General features: G+C 59.7%; 1 protein-coding gene across 1 annotated transcript; it reads left to right on the top strand.

Annotated features, from left to right (window-relative positions):
* Nucleotides 1–1,748: 1,748 nt before the first annotated feature.
* LARP4 (La ribonucleoprotein 4) lies at nucleotides 1,749–17,965 on the top strand. Its single transcript, XM_054177476.1, has 16 exons — nucleotides 1,749–1,901; nucleotides 6,940–7,081; nucleotides 8,027–8,185; nucleotides 8,460–8,535; nucleotides 9,027–9,163; nucleotides 9,768–9,871; nucleotides 10,371–10,481; nucleotides 11,327–11,380; nucleotides 11,960–12,169; nucleotides 12,438–12,541; nucleotides 15,082–15,315; nucleotides 15,652–15,700; nucleotides 16,240–16,398; nucleotides 16,557–16,696; nucleotides 16,933–17,101; nucleotides 17,621–17,965. Exons 1-16 carry the CDS (start codon nucleotides 1,884–1,886, stop codon nucleotides 17,951–17,953), a joined length of 2,199 nt encoding a protein of 732 aa, XP_054033451.1. The 5' UTR covers nucleotides 1,749–1,883; the 3' UTR covers nucleotides 17,954–17,965.
* Nucleotides 17,966–18,967: the final 1,002 nt, after the last annotated feature.

Raw genomic sequence — 18,967 nt, 5'->3', positions numbered from 1 at the left:
CCGACCTTCCCCCTCACCCCCTCCCCGACTTTAACACCTCCCTGCTCCCCAAGCCCTGCTGAGCTGGGGGGGGTGGTGGTGGTGGGTGGTTCGAGGGGGGGGGGGGGGTGTGGTTTCTCTTTGCCCTCCCTCCCCCCTGGTGTTGTGGGGAGCACTCTGTGTGTGTGTGTGCCCCCAGCCCACCCCCCCCAGCCCCGCAGCCCCCCGCAGCCTGCCGCTTTTTCTAGAGCAGCCGCTGGGTTAGTGACCTTTTGATAACCTCCAGGTTTGGTGACCTTCGACTCCTTTCTTTCTATATTTTTAGGACCAATCTCGTTTTTAATCAGGGTTTAGAGGGAAGGGGAAGGAGGCGGAGGGGGGGGGGAGGGGCAGCTTCATTGTGTCACACCCCCCCCCCTCCCCCTTCCTTTCTCCCCCTCCAGTTGCCTGTTGATGTCCCCACGAGCTGTAGGAACCCCCCCGCGTGTCGCGTCCCCCCAGAAATAAACAACTCACGTTTGATAGACACAAACTGCCCCAGGCTCTCTTTTGGGGGGGGGGCCCTGGGGTGTTTGGGGGAGGGGAAGGCCTTGGGGTAGTCTTTTGGGATGCTGGGTTATGGGGAGGGGTTGCAGGGCACTGTGGGGACCCTCTCACCCCGCAGGCTGAGAGGATTTGGGGGAGCTGTGAGGGGTGCTGCAACGCTCCCCAGGCTGATGTGATCTCATCTACAAAACAGCCAGGAGGAGGATCCAGGGAACTCCAGGCCTGTCAGCCTGACCTTGGTGCCAGGGGAAGGCATGGAGCAAGCCCTGCTGAGGGACATCACAGAACGGTCTGGGTCGGAAGGGACCTCCGAGGGTCATTTGGTCACACAGGGGGCAGGATGGTTTGGCACAGTCAGCGTGGGTCCTGCTGAGCCAACCTGATCTGGGGCCAGGTGCCCTGCCTGGTGGGTGAGGGGAAGGCTGTGCCTGTGTCCACCTGGACTTTGGTAAGGCCTTAGTGTCCCACAGCATCCTCCTGGAGATGCTGGCTGCTCATGGCTCAGAGGGGTCGAGACTTCACTGGGCTAAAAGCTGGCTTGAGGCCTCGGGAGGGGTAGGGAATTAACTCCAGCTGGAGACTCATCACCAGCGGTGTGCCTCAGGAGGAGGGCAATGGGCTGAGGGTCACCAAGGCCAAGTGCACTCAGGTCACAACCACCCCACGAGTGCTCCAAGCTGGGGGCTGGAACCGGTCCAGCAGAGAGGGACCTGGGGCTGGCTGACAGCAGCTGTACAGCAACCAGCGAGGCTCTAGGAGCCCAAGGCGGCCACCAGCAGCCTGGCCTGGATCAGCAACGGTGTGGCCAGCGGGGCCAGGGGGGTGTCCCCCTCCCCTCCACACCTTGAATCCTGGGTTCAGTTTGGGCCTCTCACTCCCAGGGCACTGAGGGGCTGGAGCGGATCTAGAGAAGAAGAGTGAAGCTGGCGAAGGGGCTTGAGCAGCACCGTCGTGAGCAGCGGCCGAGGGCGCCGGGGGTCAACCAGCAGCCCCAAGGCCTGGAAGCTTCTCTCGGCGCGCTGCGAGCCTCGGCTGCGAGCGCCTGGGGCAGCCCACTGCAGCCGCGGGGGGCGCCGCGGCCCCTCCCCGCGCAGTGGTGCAGCCGCCGCGGGCCCTGACGCAGCGGTTCCCACCCCTTCCCGCGCGGGGAATGGGCCGGCCCGGCCCCGCCCCTGCCCCGGAAGGCCTCGGCGTGCCCCGGAGGAGGCGGTCGGTGGCGGCAGGAAGGAGGGGGCCGGGCCCTGGCGGCAGGAGCCGGAGGCGGAGCCCGAGTGTCCTTATCGCTGGCGCGACCGCCGCCGGGCAGCGGGGAGCGCGGCGCGGATCGCGGGCCCGCTGGCCTGGGAGCGGGCGGCAGGATGCTGCTGTTCGTGGAGGTGAGGCGGAGCGGGGCCGGGCCGGGCCGGGCCGGGCCCTGCCGGGCCATGTGGCGGGGAGGCCGCGCACGCCGCTCCGCTCCGCCGGCCGCGCCGGGGGGGAGGGGACGGGGCTGACACAGCAAATCCGGGGGCGGCGGCCGCGGGCCCGGCGGGGGGAGGGGGGGGGAGCTCGGCGCGCGGGAAGGCTCCGCCGGCGGCGCGAGCTCCGCGTGGGGGCGGCGCGGGGCGCGTGAAAGGCACTGCGGTGACCTTCCGGCGGAGCCGCCGCACCGCGGCCTGGCCTGAAGGTGACGCGCGGCCGGGGCCCCGGGGCTGCGGGAGCCGCCGCCGCCCGAGGCTGCGGCGGCGGCCGGGACTCATGGGGGCCCCTGGCGCCCGGGGAGGCGGCGGGGAGCGGAGCGGCGCCGGCGGGGCAGGCCCGGCCCGGCGGCCCTCGGTAGCGCACGGGCGCCCCGCGGCTCTGCACGCCGGCGCCTGCGCCGGGGCCTGGGCGCGCTGGGGGCAGCGGCGCTGCCTGGAACGCAGGAATGGAAGCCCCGGGGCCGGCCGGAGCGGAGGTGATTTCGCGGCAGCGGAGGGAGGAGGCTCGGCTGGGGCGGCGCAGCCGTCGCTGCGGGCGGGGGGCTGGGGCACCGCGTGGGGCCCGTCCGCAGGCACGGGGGGCACCGGGGGAGGGCGCGGGGCCAGCCGGCTGTTGCTGTGTCACTGCTGTGCCACACGGCCGCTCCCCGCGGCAGCGGGGCCGGGGGGGCAGCGCCTTGGCCCGGGTCTGGGTCCGCAGCCCGTGCTTGGCTTGCTGGCGGCGGTGCACGGGGCCCGGGGGAGCCGTTCCAGCGTTTGCTGCGCAGACCCAGGCAGCTGGGCAGCTCCTTTAAACTTTGCGGTGCGTTTTGTGGGGAAAGCAAACAGCTGCTGGGTTAGGGAAGGAAGCACAGAACCGCAGAGTGGTAGGGGGTTGGAAGGGACCTCCGAAGATCGCGGAGAGCAGCGCCCCTGCCAGAGCAGGGCCACCTCGGAACGCATCCAGCTGGGTCTTGAAAGGCTCTAGAGAAGCTCTCTGAGTAACTGGGACTTGTCCTGCTAGTGCTGTGCTCGGGTCCAGCGTGGTGCTGCTGCTCTTTGGCATCGATCTCAGCATCTCTGTGGTTAAGAGCCTCAAAACAAAAAGGTTTGGGCAACACCTTCTCTGTCTTCAAACAGTTGCCCCTGTTCTCAGCTGGCTGTTAGTTGACTTGCAGTGGGGGAGGCAGGAAGGGTTTCAGCAGCACGGAGTGGATGGCTCTTAAGAGTTTGGTTTCCCAGCCTGTGACTGGCAGAGGAACTGTTCAGGTGGCTTGGAGCTGCAGCCAGGAGCTGCCAGCAGCCAGCCCCATCCGTGGGGGCCTCTCCAGGCAGATCCTGGAACCCCCAGCAGTGATGTGGAGTGGTTGTGTGGAGGATGGAGCTCAGGCTGGGCCCTGAAGCGAATGAGGAGCCTGTGCAGCCAGGCAGCAGACTGCTGGGAGCGTAGGGAATGCTGCTCAAGGACAAACTGAGCTGACCTGGGGAGCTGTGATTGGTTTTCCTCTCCCACTCACAGCCCTGAGAGTTGGTTTCTGTCCTCCTCGTTGGGGATGCATCCACAGTGTCTGCATTTGAGCTCCTGGGATCAGTGTGGGCTTTCTGCAGCACTGCCAGGGCAGGGAGCTGGAGCTCCTGCCCAGGTGCTGTGGCACACTGCAGCCAGGGGGCTTGGAAGCAAAGTGCAGCTTTTGTCCTGGGATCTTTGGGGCTGCCTGACAGAGAAGGTGCAGAGCTGGGCTGTGGTGGAAGTGCTGCAGCTCTCAGAGGGCTGAGCTGACTTGCTGGGTGGTTTGGACACTGCTGAGGTGTGCCCATGGTGCCAGCACAGAACCTGTGCTGGAATCCTGCTTCCCTTCAGTGTCTGTCAGCTCAGAGCCCTTGCTGCAGCCAGGGAGCATTTTGCTTGGACTGGGCCAGCCTGCTGCTGAATGCTGCTGCCTTGCTCGGGGGTCTGCTCAGCAGGCCACCTCTTCCTGAGGCCATGCATTGCTAATGGATTGGGAAGATTGCAGCCTGGGCATTCCAGGGGAGGGGAATGCTGCCCTAGGTATTGCCAGCAACCTTTCCTAGCTGGAAAACCAGGCCTGTGGGAGGCACTGACTGTTGCTGGCCCTCTTCCCTGCCAGGGGAGGCTTCCTGCTTCCCTCTGGGTGAGACCCCCCCCGGCTGTCCCTGCTCACCCAGACCTGAGGGGGGACACTGGCACAGGTCAGGGTGGTGCCATGGTCCCTGTGCCTTTGCTTTGCTGAGGGGTGAAGCAGACAGCCCTGGCCCTGGGCTGCTCACTGGCTGGTGCAGTGAAGCCCTGCATGCAGTGGTGGAACTCCTGTGGCCATTGATGTGTCTTGAGCACGACCTGGGGCCTCCAGAGCAGGGAGCTGTTGCTGGCTCCCTGTGGTCAGTTCCAGAGCAGCTCTGCCTGTTGCTTTTGGGCTGACCCCAGCTTGCTCTGGGGTTTTTTTGTTTCCCTTTCAGGGTCTGGGTGAGCTTTGAGGAGGTGGCAGGCAGCTCTGCTGGCCTCTGTCTGAGCCTGCTGCAGGTGGAGATCTCCCTTCTCCCCCTCTCTCCAGGCCAGCTCAAGGTTCCTTTCCTAGGCCCTGCTGACCTTCAGCCTTGCTTTGGTTTTGCTTTTCTCTCCCTGCTCACATTTCCCCTTCTGCCAAAAGGTTCAGATTCTCACCTCACAAGTTTCAGTGACTTCTCTTCTAGATTGTTCCTTTCCAGAGGCTGTGGGAAACCTGTCAGGGGCTCAGAGCTGAGCTTCTGATTGCTGATTTGAATTGCCACCAAAACAGGCTGCTTGGAAAGGAGCTGAGCTACTTTCATCTTGGGCGCCTTAATTGAAGCTGTAAAACGGAGCTGGGGCTGAAGAATTGCTCTTTGCCATCCTCCCAGACTGGGAGAGATGCTTCCATAGGCAGTGCTGAGGGTGGGGGCTGAAGGAAAAGGGGGGGGGGAACCCTTTGATCCACATGTGCAGAGGGAGGCTGCGCTGAGGGGAGGAGAGCTTCGTCAGCTGGCGGCTGCCAGAGAGTGTTCCTAACCTTTGTCACTCTGTAAAGCTTTAACCTCGTCATGAAAGTTCCCGAGAGCAGCTGGGGGTTTGCCCTGCAGCCAGCCCAGCAGGCTCAGGGCTTGGCAGCCTCGCTGAAAGGAGCAGGAGCTGCTGTTGGGCCTCTCCAGAGGAGCTGCTTGGCAGAGCGGGGCTGCCCCTGCAGGGCGCTGCTCAGGGCTGCCTGGAAGGATCCCCCCCCAGCTCCAGCCCCCTGCCCTGGGCAGGGACAGCTCTCCCCCAGCCCAGGCTGCTCAAGGCCTCGTCCAGCCTGGCCTTGAACACCCCCAGGGAGGGGGCAGCCAGAGCCTCCCTGTTGCTGAGTTTGGGCCTGTCCTTGCTGCAAATAGCTGTGGGGTTGGCTGTGACCTTGGCAGAGGAATTATCTCTAAAGCTCTGGCAACTGCTTCCTTATCCTTTTTGCTTTGTTTGAGGCCTGGGAGTAAGCCACTCCTTCATCTCAGCCTCCAGGAGGCTGGCCTCTGAGATACCAAACTTCCTTATTTGTGGGTCTGTGAGGGAGGAGCTGGAATTGGTGGCCTTTGCCTTTTACATTGAAGCACCTTGTGAGTGAAGTGGGCACTGGGCAGTGCTGGAGGAGGCTCTGGGGGCTGCTTAGGAGCTGTGGGCAGGAGAACTCTTTGCAAAAGCAAAGTTCTGTTGTCTGCCTGCAAGGGCTGAGTTGGGGCTCTTCAGCCTGGAGCAAAGAAAGCTCCCAGGGAGACCTCAGAGCAGCCTTCCAGTGCCTGAAGGGGCTCCAGGAGAGCTGGGGAGGGATGCTGGACAGCAGCTGGGAGTGCCAGGGTGAGGGGGGATGGCTTTGAGCTGGAGAGGGGAGATTGAGACTGGAGAGGAGAAGGAAATTCTGTAGGGTGAGGAGACCCTGGCACAGGCTGCCCAGGGAGGCTGTGGCTGCCCCCTCCCTGGAGGTGCTCAGGGCCAGGCTGGATGAGGCTGGGGGAGGTGTCCCTGCCCACGGCAGGGGGCTGGAGCTGGCTGCTCTTTGAGGTCCCTTCCAAAGCATTCCTTGGATCTCTGAATCATGATGGAGCAGAAGCCATTCCAGTGCTTATCTTCTGTGCTGTTGTTGGACTCCTTACCCAGATGAGCTTCTGAGCAGCTCTGGGAAAGGGACCTTGGAGGCCAGCATCTGCTGCAGGGTTGTTTGGCGCTGCCAGGCTCCAGGCTGGCATCCAGCAGCTTCTCCTCTCTCCCACTCTTTACTTTCTCGCTCCAATTGTGGCCCTTTGCTGCCCACTCTCTAAGGGGGCTGATCCCCAGCTCCCAGCAGGCTCTGAGGGCTGTGTGCTTGTCTTGGCACCTGACAAACTGGAGCCTCCTGGTTCCAAGCTGGAGGAGAGGCCTCTGGTGTGAGCCGCGGGGGCAGCCCTGGGGCGGATCTCAGGTAAGTCCCCGCGGGGTGTGCGAGCTCAGCGCAGATCTCTCTCTGCCTCACAAAGCCTTCAGCTTCTTGTCCTTGAAATCTGTTTTGTGTTCTTTTTGTTTTTTTTTTCACCTTCCTTTCTAGGAAGGGGTCTGGAGAAGGGAAATTTTCCCTTTGTGGTGAAAAGGGCCTGGAGCATTATGGCAGCCAAGCCTTTAAAAGCTTAGGAGGTCCCCGAGTCCCTGACGGCTAAGCCACGTCCGCTGCTGATGCTGTTGGATGTCAATACAGAGGGGGTGAAGGCAACATCCTGCTCATGGAGGTAGAAATGAAATGCTTGGGAAGCACCCAAGGACTTTTTCCTCTTTTAATTCATGAGCAAAACAAAAGAAAATCAACTTAGGTGCTTGATAGCTTGGGGTAGAGCCTGGAGATGTGGAACCGGGTAGCCAATCACTAAATTCACCTCTGCTGTCTGGCTTGAGGCCTGCAGGGTCCTGCCTGTGGCTGACTGCAGCCTCTGCTCTCCCCCCCAGCAGGTAACATCCAAGAGTGCTGGCTTGAACCCCAATGCAAAGGTCTGGCAAGAAGTACCCCAGGGGAGCAGTGAGGCACCAACAAATGGAGCAGAGCACTCGTGGCAAGACACAGCAGCTGCACAAGGGACTCCCACTGAGGGTGAGGTGCTGGGGGGGAGGTCTCTCTTTGGGTGCTGGCTGTGGTGCAGCCCTTTGCTGGGCAGGGCTGAGGCTTCCCTGCAGGAGTTCAGTGGTAAGGAGCAGCCTCCTGTGCTGGAGGTTGTCGGTGCTGGCATAGCCACAAGCTTGGAAAAGCAGTTTGCAGAGGGGCAGCTTTGGTGGAGGAGGGCAGGAAGGAGTCCAGAGCTGTGGCAGGACAGAATTCAGCAGCCCAGGGGACCCAAGGGGCTCTGTGATGACCAAGTAACGCGCTGAGAGGGGAGGGAGGTGCTGAGCCCGTGGAGAGGTCTCCATTGCTGCACTCTGGCACACTCCTGACCCTGTGAACGGGAAGATAAGGTCTGAGGGCCACCTGCAGTCCTGGCAGATCAGTGAGAGCATCATCAGAGCATGGCTTAGCTTGGAAGGCACCTCTGAGCTCATCTGCTCCAACCTCCCCACTATGCCCAGGGACCCCTCTCAGCTAGGCTCAGCTGCTCAAGGCCTCATCCAGCCTGGCCTGGAACACCCCCAGGCAGGAGGCAGCCACAGTCTCCCTGGGCAGCCTGTTCTAGAGTCTCACCACCCTCTTCTTCCTCAGCTCCAGTCTATCCCTGCTCTGCCTCAGCTCCAAACCATTCCCCCTTCTGTCTCAGACACCCTCATGAAAAGTCCCTCTGCAGCCTTCCTGCAGGATCCCTTCAGGTACCTGAAGGCAGCTCTAAGGTCCCCCTGGTGCCTTCTCTTCTTCAGGCTGCACTCCCCCAGCTCCCTCAGCCTGTCCTTGTAGCTGTAAGTAGCTGCTGAAAGGCTGAGGAGCAGACTAAGTGCAGGCACTTCAGTTGCAGCCTCCTTGAGTGCTTGCTGTTGGCAGCCAACAGTCTCAAGTGGCAAAAATCCTGAAGCTTGTGCTGGGCTTTGTGTTGCTGCTGTGTCCCTCTGGCAGGTGGCACAGAGGCCTCAGAGGAGAGCTGCAAGCAGTATGAAGTGATGTATCCCCCAGCTTGTGAGGCCACCAGGAATGGCACAGGAGTGGATGAAGCTTCTGCCAATGGAATTGTCCTGGCCACTGAGGAGCTTGGGTACCAAATCTATGAAGTGTCTGGTGAGTGGTGAAGGCAGGGGCTGAGTATCTCTGATCCTCTGCAGTGATCCTCCTGAGGAGGAGCTCTGAGAGGTTCCATTCAGTGCATGTCCCAGGAGGTCCAGGGCAGCCACAGCTCTTGGGCAAGGAGCTGTGGGCTCCAAGGCACTGGGGGGAAGTGGCCTTTAGGCTGTCTCAGCCTCTCCCTCTTAGCCTTTCCCAGCAGGGTTCATTCTTTTATACTGTGCAGTGCCTGGGGAGGCTGAGGGCTGAGGCTGAGTGTGGTCCCTTGCAGGTGAAGGCAGCTCCACAGTGTCCACAGAGGACATCAGGGAATGTCTGAAGAAGCAACTTGAGTTCTGCTTCTCCCGGTACAGTAAAGTTCCCTCCCCCCCTGGGAGCCCTTCAGAGAGCTGCTGCCAGCTGCTTCCTCTCTGGGGCTTGCTTTGTGCTCTCCTCTTCACCAGCAGCAGCTGGGGGTGGGGGCTTGGGGGGGGGGTTATGGAGCCAGGCTGCTGAGTGCCCTGCAGTACCCTTCAGTGCCTTCACTTCTGGCCCTCTGTGAGCCCTGAGTTTGCCTTCTGTGCTTCCCAGCTGGGAGAGTGGAGGTCACTGAGTTGAGTGTTGCCAGCAGAGGTCTCTTTGGCCAGGTCCTCTCTGCACACTGACCTGCAGAGCACTCTGCCTTTGAGTTAAGGGTTTGAATTCCCTTCTGGTTTGTGTTGATCTCTGCTGGGCTTTGCCAGGAGGGAAAACCTGAGGCCACTGTGGCTGCTGGCTGTGACTATTTCAGCCTCAGATGCTCCTGCTCTGAGGCTCCTGTGAGCAAGGGTCAGGCTTTGATGGACTTCTCTCCCTGCAGTGAGAATCTCTCAAAGGATCTCTACCTGATGTCTCAGATGGACAGTGATCAGTTTGTCCCAATATGGACAATTGCCAACATGGAAGGCATCAAGAAGCTGACAACTGACATGGATCTGATCCTGGAAGTGCTGAGATGTAAGTCTGGGCTGCTTTGGTGCCTGGCTTAATAAATCTTCCCTTCAGTCCCTTGGCTGCTTGAGCCATGCTCTGGTAAGGGGAGAGGGGAACCTTGTTCTGCCCAGCTCCAGAGATTCACAGAGTGCTTTGGGTGGGGAGGGACCTTTCAAACTCCTCCAGCCCAATCCCTGCAGCCAGCAGGGACATCCCCAACCAGAACAGGTTGCTCAGAGCCCCAAACCTGACCTGCAGTGGTTCCAGGGATGGGGCAGCCCTCACCCCTCTGGGCAGCCTGGGCCAGGCTCTCACCATCCTCACTAGCAAAATGTTCTTCCTCAGCTCCAGTCTAGATCTCTCCTCCTTTAGTTTAAAGCCACCCCTCCTGTCCTGCCACAGCAGGCCCTGCCAGGGAGTCCATCCCCAGCTCTCCCACCAGCCCCTTCAAGTAGTGAGGGGAAAAGAGGAGACCTTCACAGCAGGGAAGGTTTGGTTCTGGAAGCAGAGCTGATGCAGTCTGGTTCCTCAGGCTGAGCCCTTCACAGGTTGGGTGAGGGAGGCTGCTGCTGAGCTGCTCTGCCCTGCAGTGTCCACTGTTAAACCAACTTCTGTGCTTTGATTTCAGCTTCCCCTATGGTCCAGGTGGATGAGAGAGGGGAGAAAGTGAGACCAAACCACAAGAGATGCATCATCATCCTCCGTGAGATCCCCGAAACCACTCCCATAGAGGTCAGCAGCCAGGGGCTCAGCAGGGGCTTGCTGCTGGCTGGCAGAATGGCTCAGCTGCAGCCCAGGCTGCTGTGTCTGCTGGCATCAGGAACTGGTTCTTTCTGTGTGGATGCTGCATAGCTGCTTTGCTCTCCCTTTAGCATCTAATGATGGCAAAGCTCTTGGGTTGATGCAGTGGTTTGGGTTGGGAGGGACCTTAAACATCAGCCAGCTGCAACCCCCTGCCATGGACACCTCCCCCTAGCCCAGGGTGCTCAAGGCCTCATCCATCCTGGAGGGGGCATCCACAGCCCCACTTGGGCAACCTGTGCCAGTGTCTCCCCACCCTCACTGTGCAGAACTTCTCCCTGAGCACACAGAGGATAATTTGGTGCCTGGCAGAGGAGGCCAAACACATTCCCTGGTCAAAGGGGGAGTGCAGCTGAGGAGCTGCAGTGTAGGCTTGTGGCTTTGGTCTTCACTTGGTCTCCTCAGCTGCCTGATTTGTGGTCTGCTGCAGGAGGTGAAGGCTCTGTTTAAGAATGAGAACTGCCCCAAGGTGATCAGCTGTGAGTTTGCTCACAACAACAACTGGTACGTTACATTCCAGTCAGACACGGATGCGCAGCAGGTAAGGCTCCACCAGCTCTTCTCTCCCCCCCAGCACCTCCATTGCTCAACCAGGAATCCCCCTCCCTGCTCCCTGGAGCTGAGCAGAGTTGCTTTGCTGACCTCCCTCCCTGCTGTTTTAGGAGAGGATTTGCATGTTCTGGTTCCTAGAGACAGGGGATTGGAGATGCAGGCTCAGGATTCCCTTCCCTGCCTCAGTGCCCTCCAGCCATAGCTGGCATCCAGTGTCCTGAGCTTGCCTCACAGAATCACTCTGGTTGGGAAGCATCTTCCAAGATCCCCAAGCCCAACCACTGTCTGACTCTGCCAGGGCCACTTTGCACCGTGCCCTGAAGCACCATAGCCAGATGGCTTTGAAATACAGCCAGGGATGGCAGCTCAGCCTCCTCTGGCCTGTGAGAACCCTTTGGGTACAGCAGCTTTGCTCAGTGTCCAACCTAAACCTTCCCTGCCATAACTTGATGCCATTTCCCTTGGTCCTATCAGCTGTAACTTGAGAAGAGACCAACCCCCCCCTCATTCCAGCCTCCTTTCAAGGCATTGTAGAGAGCCAGCTCTCCCCTCAGCCTCCTTTCCTTCAGGCTGAGCAGCCCCAGCTCTTCCTAAGACCCTTCCCCAGCTCTGTTGCCCTTCTCTGGGCCTGCTCCAGCCTCTCAGTGTCCTACTTGGAGTGAGGAGCCCAGAACCATTCCTGCTGTTGTTGATGATCTTCCTGAAGGGAAGCACATTGCTGCCCAGGCAGGGTGGCTGCTGTCAGACCCTTCAGGACTCAAACAAGCACAACTGTTCCAGGGTGTTCTAAGGCTCAGCTCATCTCATCTCTCCTTTTTTTTTTTGTCTCTGCAGGCATTTAAGTACTTAAGGGAGGAAGTGAAAACTTTTCAGGGCAAGCCAGTAATGGTGAGGCTGCTTTGTGTGAGGTTTCTGTCTGGTGGGGATTCTCTGTTTGTGCTTTCAGGGCAGGCTGCAGGGAGGAGGTAGCAGTGGGCTGGTTCCTAGCACTTGGCTCTGGAGGCTTTTGGCTTCAGCAAGGTCACAGAACCAGAGACTTGGTTTGGTTGGAAAAGGCCTCCAAGAGCATCCAGTCCAACCAGCAGCCCCACACCCCTGTGGCCACCAAACCCTGTCCCCAAGTGCCATGGCCACACCTGCAGGGATGGGGACTCCACCACCTCCCTGGGCAGCCTGTGCCAGGCTCTCACCACCTCCATGCTGCAGAACTTCTTCCTCAGCTCCACTCTAACCCTGCTCTGCTCAGCTCCAAACCATTCCCCCTTGGGCTGTCTCCAGACACCCTCATGAGAAGTCCCTCTGCAGCCTTCCTGCAGGATCCCTGCAGGGCAGCTTCTATTTGCCAGCAGGAATCAATTCACTTCCTCCTTGCATCCTCTCTGTTCTTTCAAGAAGGTTTTCATGTTCTGCTTCCCCTTTTTCCCCCACCCCCAGCTGATGTCTGTGGTGTGCTTGCTTCTCTTGCAGGCCAGGATAAAAGCCATCAACACCTTTTTTGCTAAGAATGGGTACAGGGTGGTGGACTCCAGTGTGTACCCCCAGCCAGTCCAGACACAAGCACAGTTTGCCTCCCCACTCTTCATGCAGCCTGTATATAGCCCTCAGCAGTACTCCATTTACAGCATTGTGCCTCAGACCTGGTCTCCAAACCCTGCACCTTACTTTGAAACACCACTGGTGAGTCACAGCTGATGCAGGTGGGGGGAGGTCAGCCCAGAAGGTCAGGGATTTGGCTGGGAGAGCAGGAGGGGCAGTGGGCTTCCAGCTGTGGGATCATGGAATGGCTTAGGCTGGAAGGGGCCTCAGGGCTCCTCTGCCCCAAGCTCCTGCCATGGGCAGGATCACCACTCAGCTGGGCTTGGCTGCTCAGGGCCTCACCCAGCCTCCTAAAGCTGCAAGCCCTTGTTCCTCTCAGCTGAGGCACTCAGTGCTGTGTCTGTTTCAGGCTCCCTTCCCCAACGGTGGCTTTGTGAATGGCTTCAGCACCCCAGGCTCCTACAAAGCCAACGCCGCGGCGCTCAGCATCGGGCGTCCCTTCCACCGCACTCGGTAAGCTGCCCCTGCCCCTGCACTGCTGCTGGCAGCTCAGGTGCTCCCTGCACTGCTGCTGGCAGCTCAGGTGCTCCCTGCACTGCTGCTGGCCTCTCCCAGTGCTCCCTGCACTGCTGCTGGCAGCTCAGGTGCTCCCTGCGCTGCTGCTGGCCTCTCCCAGTGCTCCCTGCGCTGCTGCTGGCCTCTCCCAGTGCTCCCTGCGCTGCTGCTGGCCTCTCCCAGTGCTCCCTGCACTGCTGCTGGCCTCTCCCAGTGCTCCCTGCGCTGCTGCTGGCAGCTCAGGTGCTCCCTGCGCTGCTGCTGGCCTCTCCCAGTGCTCCCTGCGCTGCTGCTGGCCTCTCCCAGTGCTCCCTGCACTGCTGCTGGCCTCTCTCAGTGCTCCCTGCGCTGCTGCTGGCCTCTCCCGGTGCTCCCTGCGCTGCTGCTGGCAGCTCAGGTGCTCCCTGCACTGCTGCTGGCAGCTCAGGTGCTCCCTGCACTGCTGCTGGCAGCTCAGGTGCTCCCTGCACTGCTGCTGGCCTCTCCCAGTGCTCCCTGCCTGCTGCTGGCCTCTCCCAGTGCTCCCTGCACTGCTGCTGGCCTCTCCCAGTGCTCCCTGCACTGCTGCTGGCCTCTCCAGCGCTCCCTGCGCTGCTGCTGGCCTCTCCCAGTGCTCCCTGCGCTGCTGCAGCCCTTCTGCTGCCCCTGGGCTGCTGCTTCTGATGCTCAGGTGTCTGAAGGCTTTCAGCCTGGTTGATAAAGGCATCAGTGTGGCAGCTGAAGAGCTGAGGCTGCTGGCTGTGTGTGCTGGGGGGGGGCAGAGGTGGCTCCTGAGCCCCAGAGGAGCTTCTGCAGACAAAGAGCTTCCTCCTGAGGTCGTGCTGCTAATGCTGCTTGTCACACACAGCTTACAGACTGGTGCAGCACGAGTGTAAGCCACTCCTGTGGTGTGATTGGCCTTGCAGCTGACTGCTGGATGCTAGAACTGCCTGATGCTGAGGCTGTTCCTGGGATTTGTTTGCTTCATCCTCACCTTCCCTGACATCTTAGCTCACTCCTCACCCTTGCAGACACTGAGGAGGAGGAAGCAGCTTTGTGTTTGCTGGGGCAGTTGCTCTGTGTAAACACAGTGGAGTAGTAACCTGTTTGTGTGGGTAACAGTTGGTTCATTTGCAGGCTCCTTCAGTGCCTTCAGCCTGGGGGCTGGGAGCAGGGGAATTGCTTTGGATATGGTTTGAGAACTCAGCTGCCAGTGCCAGAAGTGGGGCTGGGAGGCACTGCAGGGCTGTGGCTTAGGCAGGATTTGGTCTGGGGGGGCTTGGTGCAGGCTGGGAGTGAGGTTGGTGGTGTGGGGGTCCAGGTCCAGGTCCTGGGCTCCCAGTTAAGAGCTTTTGTTAAAGGTTCCTGGAAAACTCTCAGGTGTTTGGGTGCTCTCAGCAGCAGGAGTGCTCACACTGTACCAGAGCTGTGTGTTCCCAGCTGCAGTGCCCTGGGAATCACATCTGTGGAATCCTTCTGCTGCTGGTTGTGCCAAGACTTCAGTTTGTGGCACCGCGGCCCTGCTGCAGCGACAGCTTTGGGCTGCAGCCCGTGCAGGGGCTGCTGCTCTCCCTTGCTTGCTTTCTCTCTCCTCAGCCTCTGTGCTGGCACAAAGCTGTGCTGTTGAAGCCCTGAGGGTTGCCAAGCTGGCAGCAGGCTGCAGTTGTGCCTCAGAGGGTTGCTGTGCACACCCCAGAGCCTCGGCCCAGTGATGATCAAGTATCGCGCTAAGAGAGACCAGGTCCAGCAGCCCCTGGGCTGGGCAGCCTGCACCTCCTGCTGCTTCCTTCTGCTCTCTCTCCTCTCCTCTGCTCTCCTCTCCACTCTTTTTTCCCCCCTTCATTATCCTTCCTTGTCTTTTCTGCTTTGCTCTTCTGCCCAGACCAGACTGTGGCCTTCTCAGTGATGGCTAAGATTATGAGATCTGAGGGCTGAGCTCTGGCTTCGAGAACCAACTGAGCAGCATGAAGGGAACTCAGTTAACTTCCCTCCTCCTCCTCCTCCCTCTGCTCTTTGCTGATGGAAACTTCACCTTCCTGGGGCCTTAAGACTGATCCTTGCAGCTGCTTGAGAAGCTGCAGAGCCTGAATGACTCTTTGTTCAGTGTTATCTTCTCTTGAAGTGCAGAAGAGCTCATTTGGAGAGCTTCATCCCTCTCTGCCTTGGGGCTTCTGTCCTGGCTCATTAACCTTGATTTGTTTTGGCAGTTAATAGCCAAGCCCTGGATTTATTTCTCTCTCTCTCTGTAGCTAAACATTTGTTCAAGCCTCTCTTATTTATTTTGCCTGCATTTGTTGCAACATCCATGTGGGAAAGGGAGGTTGAGTTGGTTTAGCACAGGGACTCCTCACTGCCACTGTGGGTTAGGCTCACATCTGGCTGGCTGGCCATCCAGAGAGCAACTTGCAGTGGCTCTGGTCCAGCAGTTTGATTTGGGCACTCAGAGCTGCCAGGGGGGGAGGTGTTTGCTTGGTGCTGCACCCCCTGGATTCACTCAGCTGCTGCTCTGTGCCCTGCAGGGTGAAGCCTCACTTCCGATCCTCCAGCAGCTCAGAGCACGCTGGGGAGGGTCCAGCCCCTGCCAGCACCATGCCAGTGGGGGAAGGACCACCCAGCAGAACCAGCTCCAGGAGTTTTGTGATGGAGAGACACAGCAGCACGTTACCTGGGCACCAAGACCAAGGCTATTCCCAGAAGGATTCTCCTGCCACCCAGATGGAGCAGAATGGAGATTATGGCCTTGGCAGGGGCAGGTAAAGAGCTGAGTCTGCTGCTTCTTGCTGCCACACAGCACTGCAGCTGGGACAGGCTGCTGGAGGCTCCAAGGGCCCTCAAGCACCAGCACAAAGCCTGCTGCTGCAGAGGCTGTCCAGGGGAAGCAGGCACTGAAACGAGCTGTGTGTGCTGAGTGCTCCGCTGCGAGCGAGGCTCTGGGGAGACCTGGGAGCTGCAGGGCTTCTGCAGGAGGGCTGGGGAGGGGCTGTGGTGGCAGGATGAAGGGGAATGGGTTCAAGCTTGAGGAGCTTCTCCTCTGTGCAGAGGAGGAGGAGGAGGAGGCAGCTCCTCACTGCCTGCCTTTGCCTTTCCAGGAGGAATGTGTTCCGAGGCCGGCGGAGAAGGGAGGAGGAGCGAGTCCCAGTGAGTGCCCTGCCTGGGGAGCTGCCCCAGGCCTGCTGCTGCCTTGGCTTCTACTGGGGGAGGGGCACAGGCCTTAGACTCCTGGATTACACCCTGGGGTTTCAGTGTCTCTATCAGAGAAGAATCTGGGGGGACCTTAGAGCTGCCTGCCAGTACCTGAAGGGGTCCTGCAGGAAGGCTGCAGAGGCTTCTCAAGAGGGTGTCTGAGACAGGCCAAGGGGAATGGTTTGGAGCTGAGGCAGAGCAGGGTCAGAGTGGAGCTGAGGAAGTTGTTCTTCAGCAGGAGGGTGGTGAGAGCCTGGCACAGGCTGCCCAGGGAGGCTGTGGCTGCCTCCTGCCTGGGGGTGTTCAAGGCCAGGCTGGATGAGGCCTTGAGCAGCTGAGCCTAGCTGAGAGGTTGTCCCTGCCTGTGGTGGGGAGGTTGGAGGAGAGGAGCTCTGAGCTCCCTTCCACCCTGAGCCTTATTAATTCCCTGACCCTTGCTCTGTGCTTTCAGGCTGGGGGTCCTGGCTTCATTAACAGCTGTTTCCCTTCTCTAGAGACCTCAGCCTTCAGCAGAAACAAAGACTCAGACACCAAAGTTTGACTTGCTAGCATCAAATTTCCCACCTTTGCCTGGCAGCACAGCAAAGATACCAGGGGAGCCTGTGCTGGAGAGCAGGATGTCTGACATTGTGAAAGGAGTCTGCAAAGAGAAGGTATCAGCACACTCTGCCCCTTCCTGCTCTAGCTGCTCCTGCTCTGGCAGGGGGGGTGGGCTGGATGATCTCTGGAGGCCCCTTCCCACCCATTCCATGGATCTGTGGTGTACTGAGGAGCAACCTAAGCCCTGTTGTGATCTCTCTGTGTCTTGCAGCTTTCCCTTTCTGTGCAGGAAAGCAAAGATGTGGTGCCCAGCTGCCCAGCTCCTGCTCAGGAAGAACAGATGCACAGCCCTGCCCCACAGCCTGTGCCCAGTGCCAGCTCACCAAGCCAGCCTGAGGCTGTGGTGTTAAGGTATGGAGAGGGCCTGAGTGGAGGCTCTAGCAGTGCCCCAGCTGGTGGCCACTTTGCTGCTTCCTCTGTCTGTGGGAGGCTGTTTCTCTAGAGGCCACTAGATGGAAGTGACAAATTGTGGTGGTGGTGGCTGAGCCACTCTGCTCTGCTGTGACTTCAGAGGAAGCCAAACCCTGCTCAGAGGTGAATGTCTGAGCTGGGCTGGGTTCACTGGGGACTTGTTCTTGGTTTGACAGCACGGTTCAGCCAGACAGCAAGCCAGAGGAAGTGGCTGCCCTGAAGGATGTCCCCAGCCATGCTTCCCCTCCAGTGTCTGTCTCTCCTGTCAGCACTGCAAAGCCACCAAGGACAAATCTCCCTTCACCTTCAGGCAGTGCAAGCACAGCTCCTGCTGTGGTGGTGCAGGTAGGGCCCAGGGGCAGTGGGGAGCGTGGGGAGCTTGCTCTTGGGTGTGCTGATGGCTACAGAGTCACAGATTGCATTGGGTTGGAAGGGAACTCTCCAAGGGCATCCTGTCCAGCCCCCTGCAGGCAGCAGGGACAGCTCCAACCAGAGCAGGCTGCCCAGGGCCACATCCAGGCTGACCTCAGCCACATCCTTGCGCAGCCTGGCCCAGTATTCCCCCACCCTCATTATGAACTTCCTGCTGCTGTCCAACCCAGATCTCCCCTGCTCCAGTTTCAAACCCCTGGCCCTACCCAGGAGCTCCTCTTGTGCAGTTTGCCAGAGCTGTGCTGCCGTCTCTGGCTGCGTTGCTGCCAGGGTGCCTTGGGTGGTCTGGAAGAGCACAGCCTGGCTGTGCAGGGTGAGGCCTGGAGCAGCCAGGTCGCACTGAGAGGTGGCCCTGAGGTGGGAGCAGATGACCTGTGAGCTGCCTCCCACCCTGTGCCGTGTAACCCCTGCTGCTCTCCCTTGCTGCCCCAGGAGCCTCGCAAGCTGAGCTACGCCGAGGTGTGCCAGAAGCCCCCGAAGGAGCCTCCTCCGGCTCCTGTCCAGCCTCTGAGGGAGCACCGAGCCAACATCGTCCCCCCTGCCAGAGCGGAGGAGAACGGCAGCCCCGAGAAGGCTCCAGAGAAGGCTGCTGAGAAGGTGGAGGGCCGGGGGAAGGATTACTCTGGCTTCAGAGGGCCTCCCCGGGGAGCCGCCGGGAAAATCAGGGAACAGAGGCTGCGGCAGTTCAGCCGCAGGGCATCGCCTCAGGGAGCGCCGCGACGCCTGGGCAAGGAGCAGTTCGTGCCCCCACGGTCACCAAAGTAACACTTGGGGGGGTGGGGGGAGGGGAGGGGAAAGGGTGGGGAGCAGCCAATTGCTCTCTTATTTAATTCTTGGAGCTGTGAACTGTTAAATGAAAGCAGCAAAGGAGAGAGAGAGACACTGGGGAAGAGTCGACCCCCGAAGGGGAAGGCAGCCTGGGTCGTGTGCCGGAGGAGCGCCGCAGGGTCCCAGACTTCACCTGGAGAAGCGATTGGAGAGATGCTGGAGGATTCCAATCAATCTAAAGACAGATTAGCAGTTTGTCTTTTTGTTTCCTTTTATCCCCCCCCCCTCCCCCCCACACCTTGCTTTTAATTTGCAGAGGGGTCTCCTGCTTTGGACTCAGCTCTGGGGGCTGTGGAAGTGTTTGTGACAGAGTGGAACAGGGCACGGAACTGAGCCCCGGAGCTGTCCCTCGGTGTGGGGAGGAGGAAAGGCTGAGAGAAGAGTTTTTATTTTTCAAAGAATGAGGATTTCTGTACAATTAGAACTCTTTTTTTTTGTTTGTTTAACCTATTTAACAGCTGGCTTTGGTGTCTGCCACCCATGGCTTTGCTTGGCAGAGCACACCTGCAGCTGAGGTGCTTGGGCAGTGTGAGTGCGGTGAGCGCAGCCAGACGCTGCTGGCAAGGACTTAGTGGCTGAATGTACTGCTGGAGGGAGCTGTGTCCCAGCTTCAGGTACAGGCTCTTGACCTTACTAATAACTAATTTGCCAGCTTTGGGAGCTGTTAGCTTTTACAGGCTGCTGGGTTGTAGCACCTGGACAGCAAAAGTGATCCTCCAGATGCAGTTGGAGGGAGGCAGGAGGGAGCACATCAGAGTTTTTCCTTTGCCCTTTTCCCTCACCTCCTTTGGAGGGCAACTCCTGAGGCCTGGTGAGGTCTTTTTTTTTCTTGCTTGTTACTTTCTCTAATCTCCTGATGACAGACTTCTGTGCATTTGTCTTGATGGTGTTTTCCTGAGGCAGGCCCAGCTCTGGGGCTGGTGGGTGGCCACCCGGTGCTCCACCAGGAGC

The sequence above is a fragment of the Dryobates pubescens genome, chromosome 40 (genome assembly GCF_014839835.1).
Source record: "Dryobates pubescens isolate bDryPub1 chromosome 40, bDryPub1.pri, whole genome shotgun sequence".
NCBI lineage: Eukaryota > Metazoa > Chordata > Aves > Piciformes > Picidae > Dryobates > Dryobates pubescens.
This window is presented reverse-complemented; position numbering and strand designations above follow the sequence as displayed.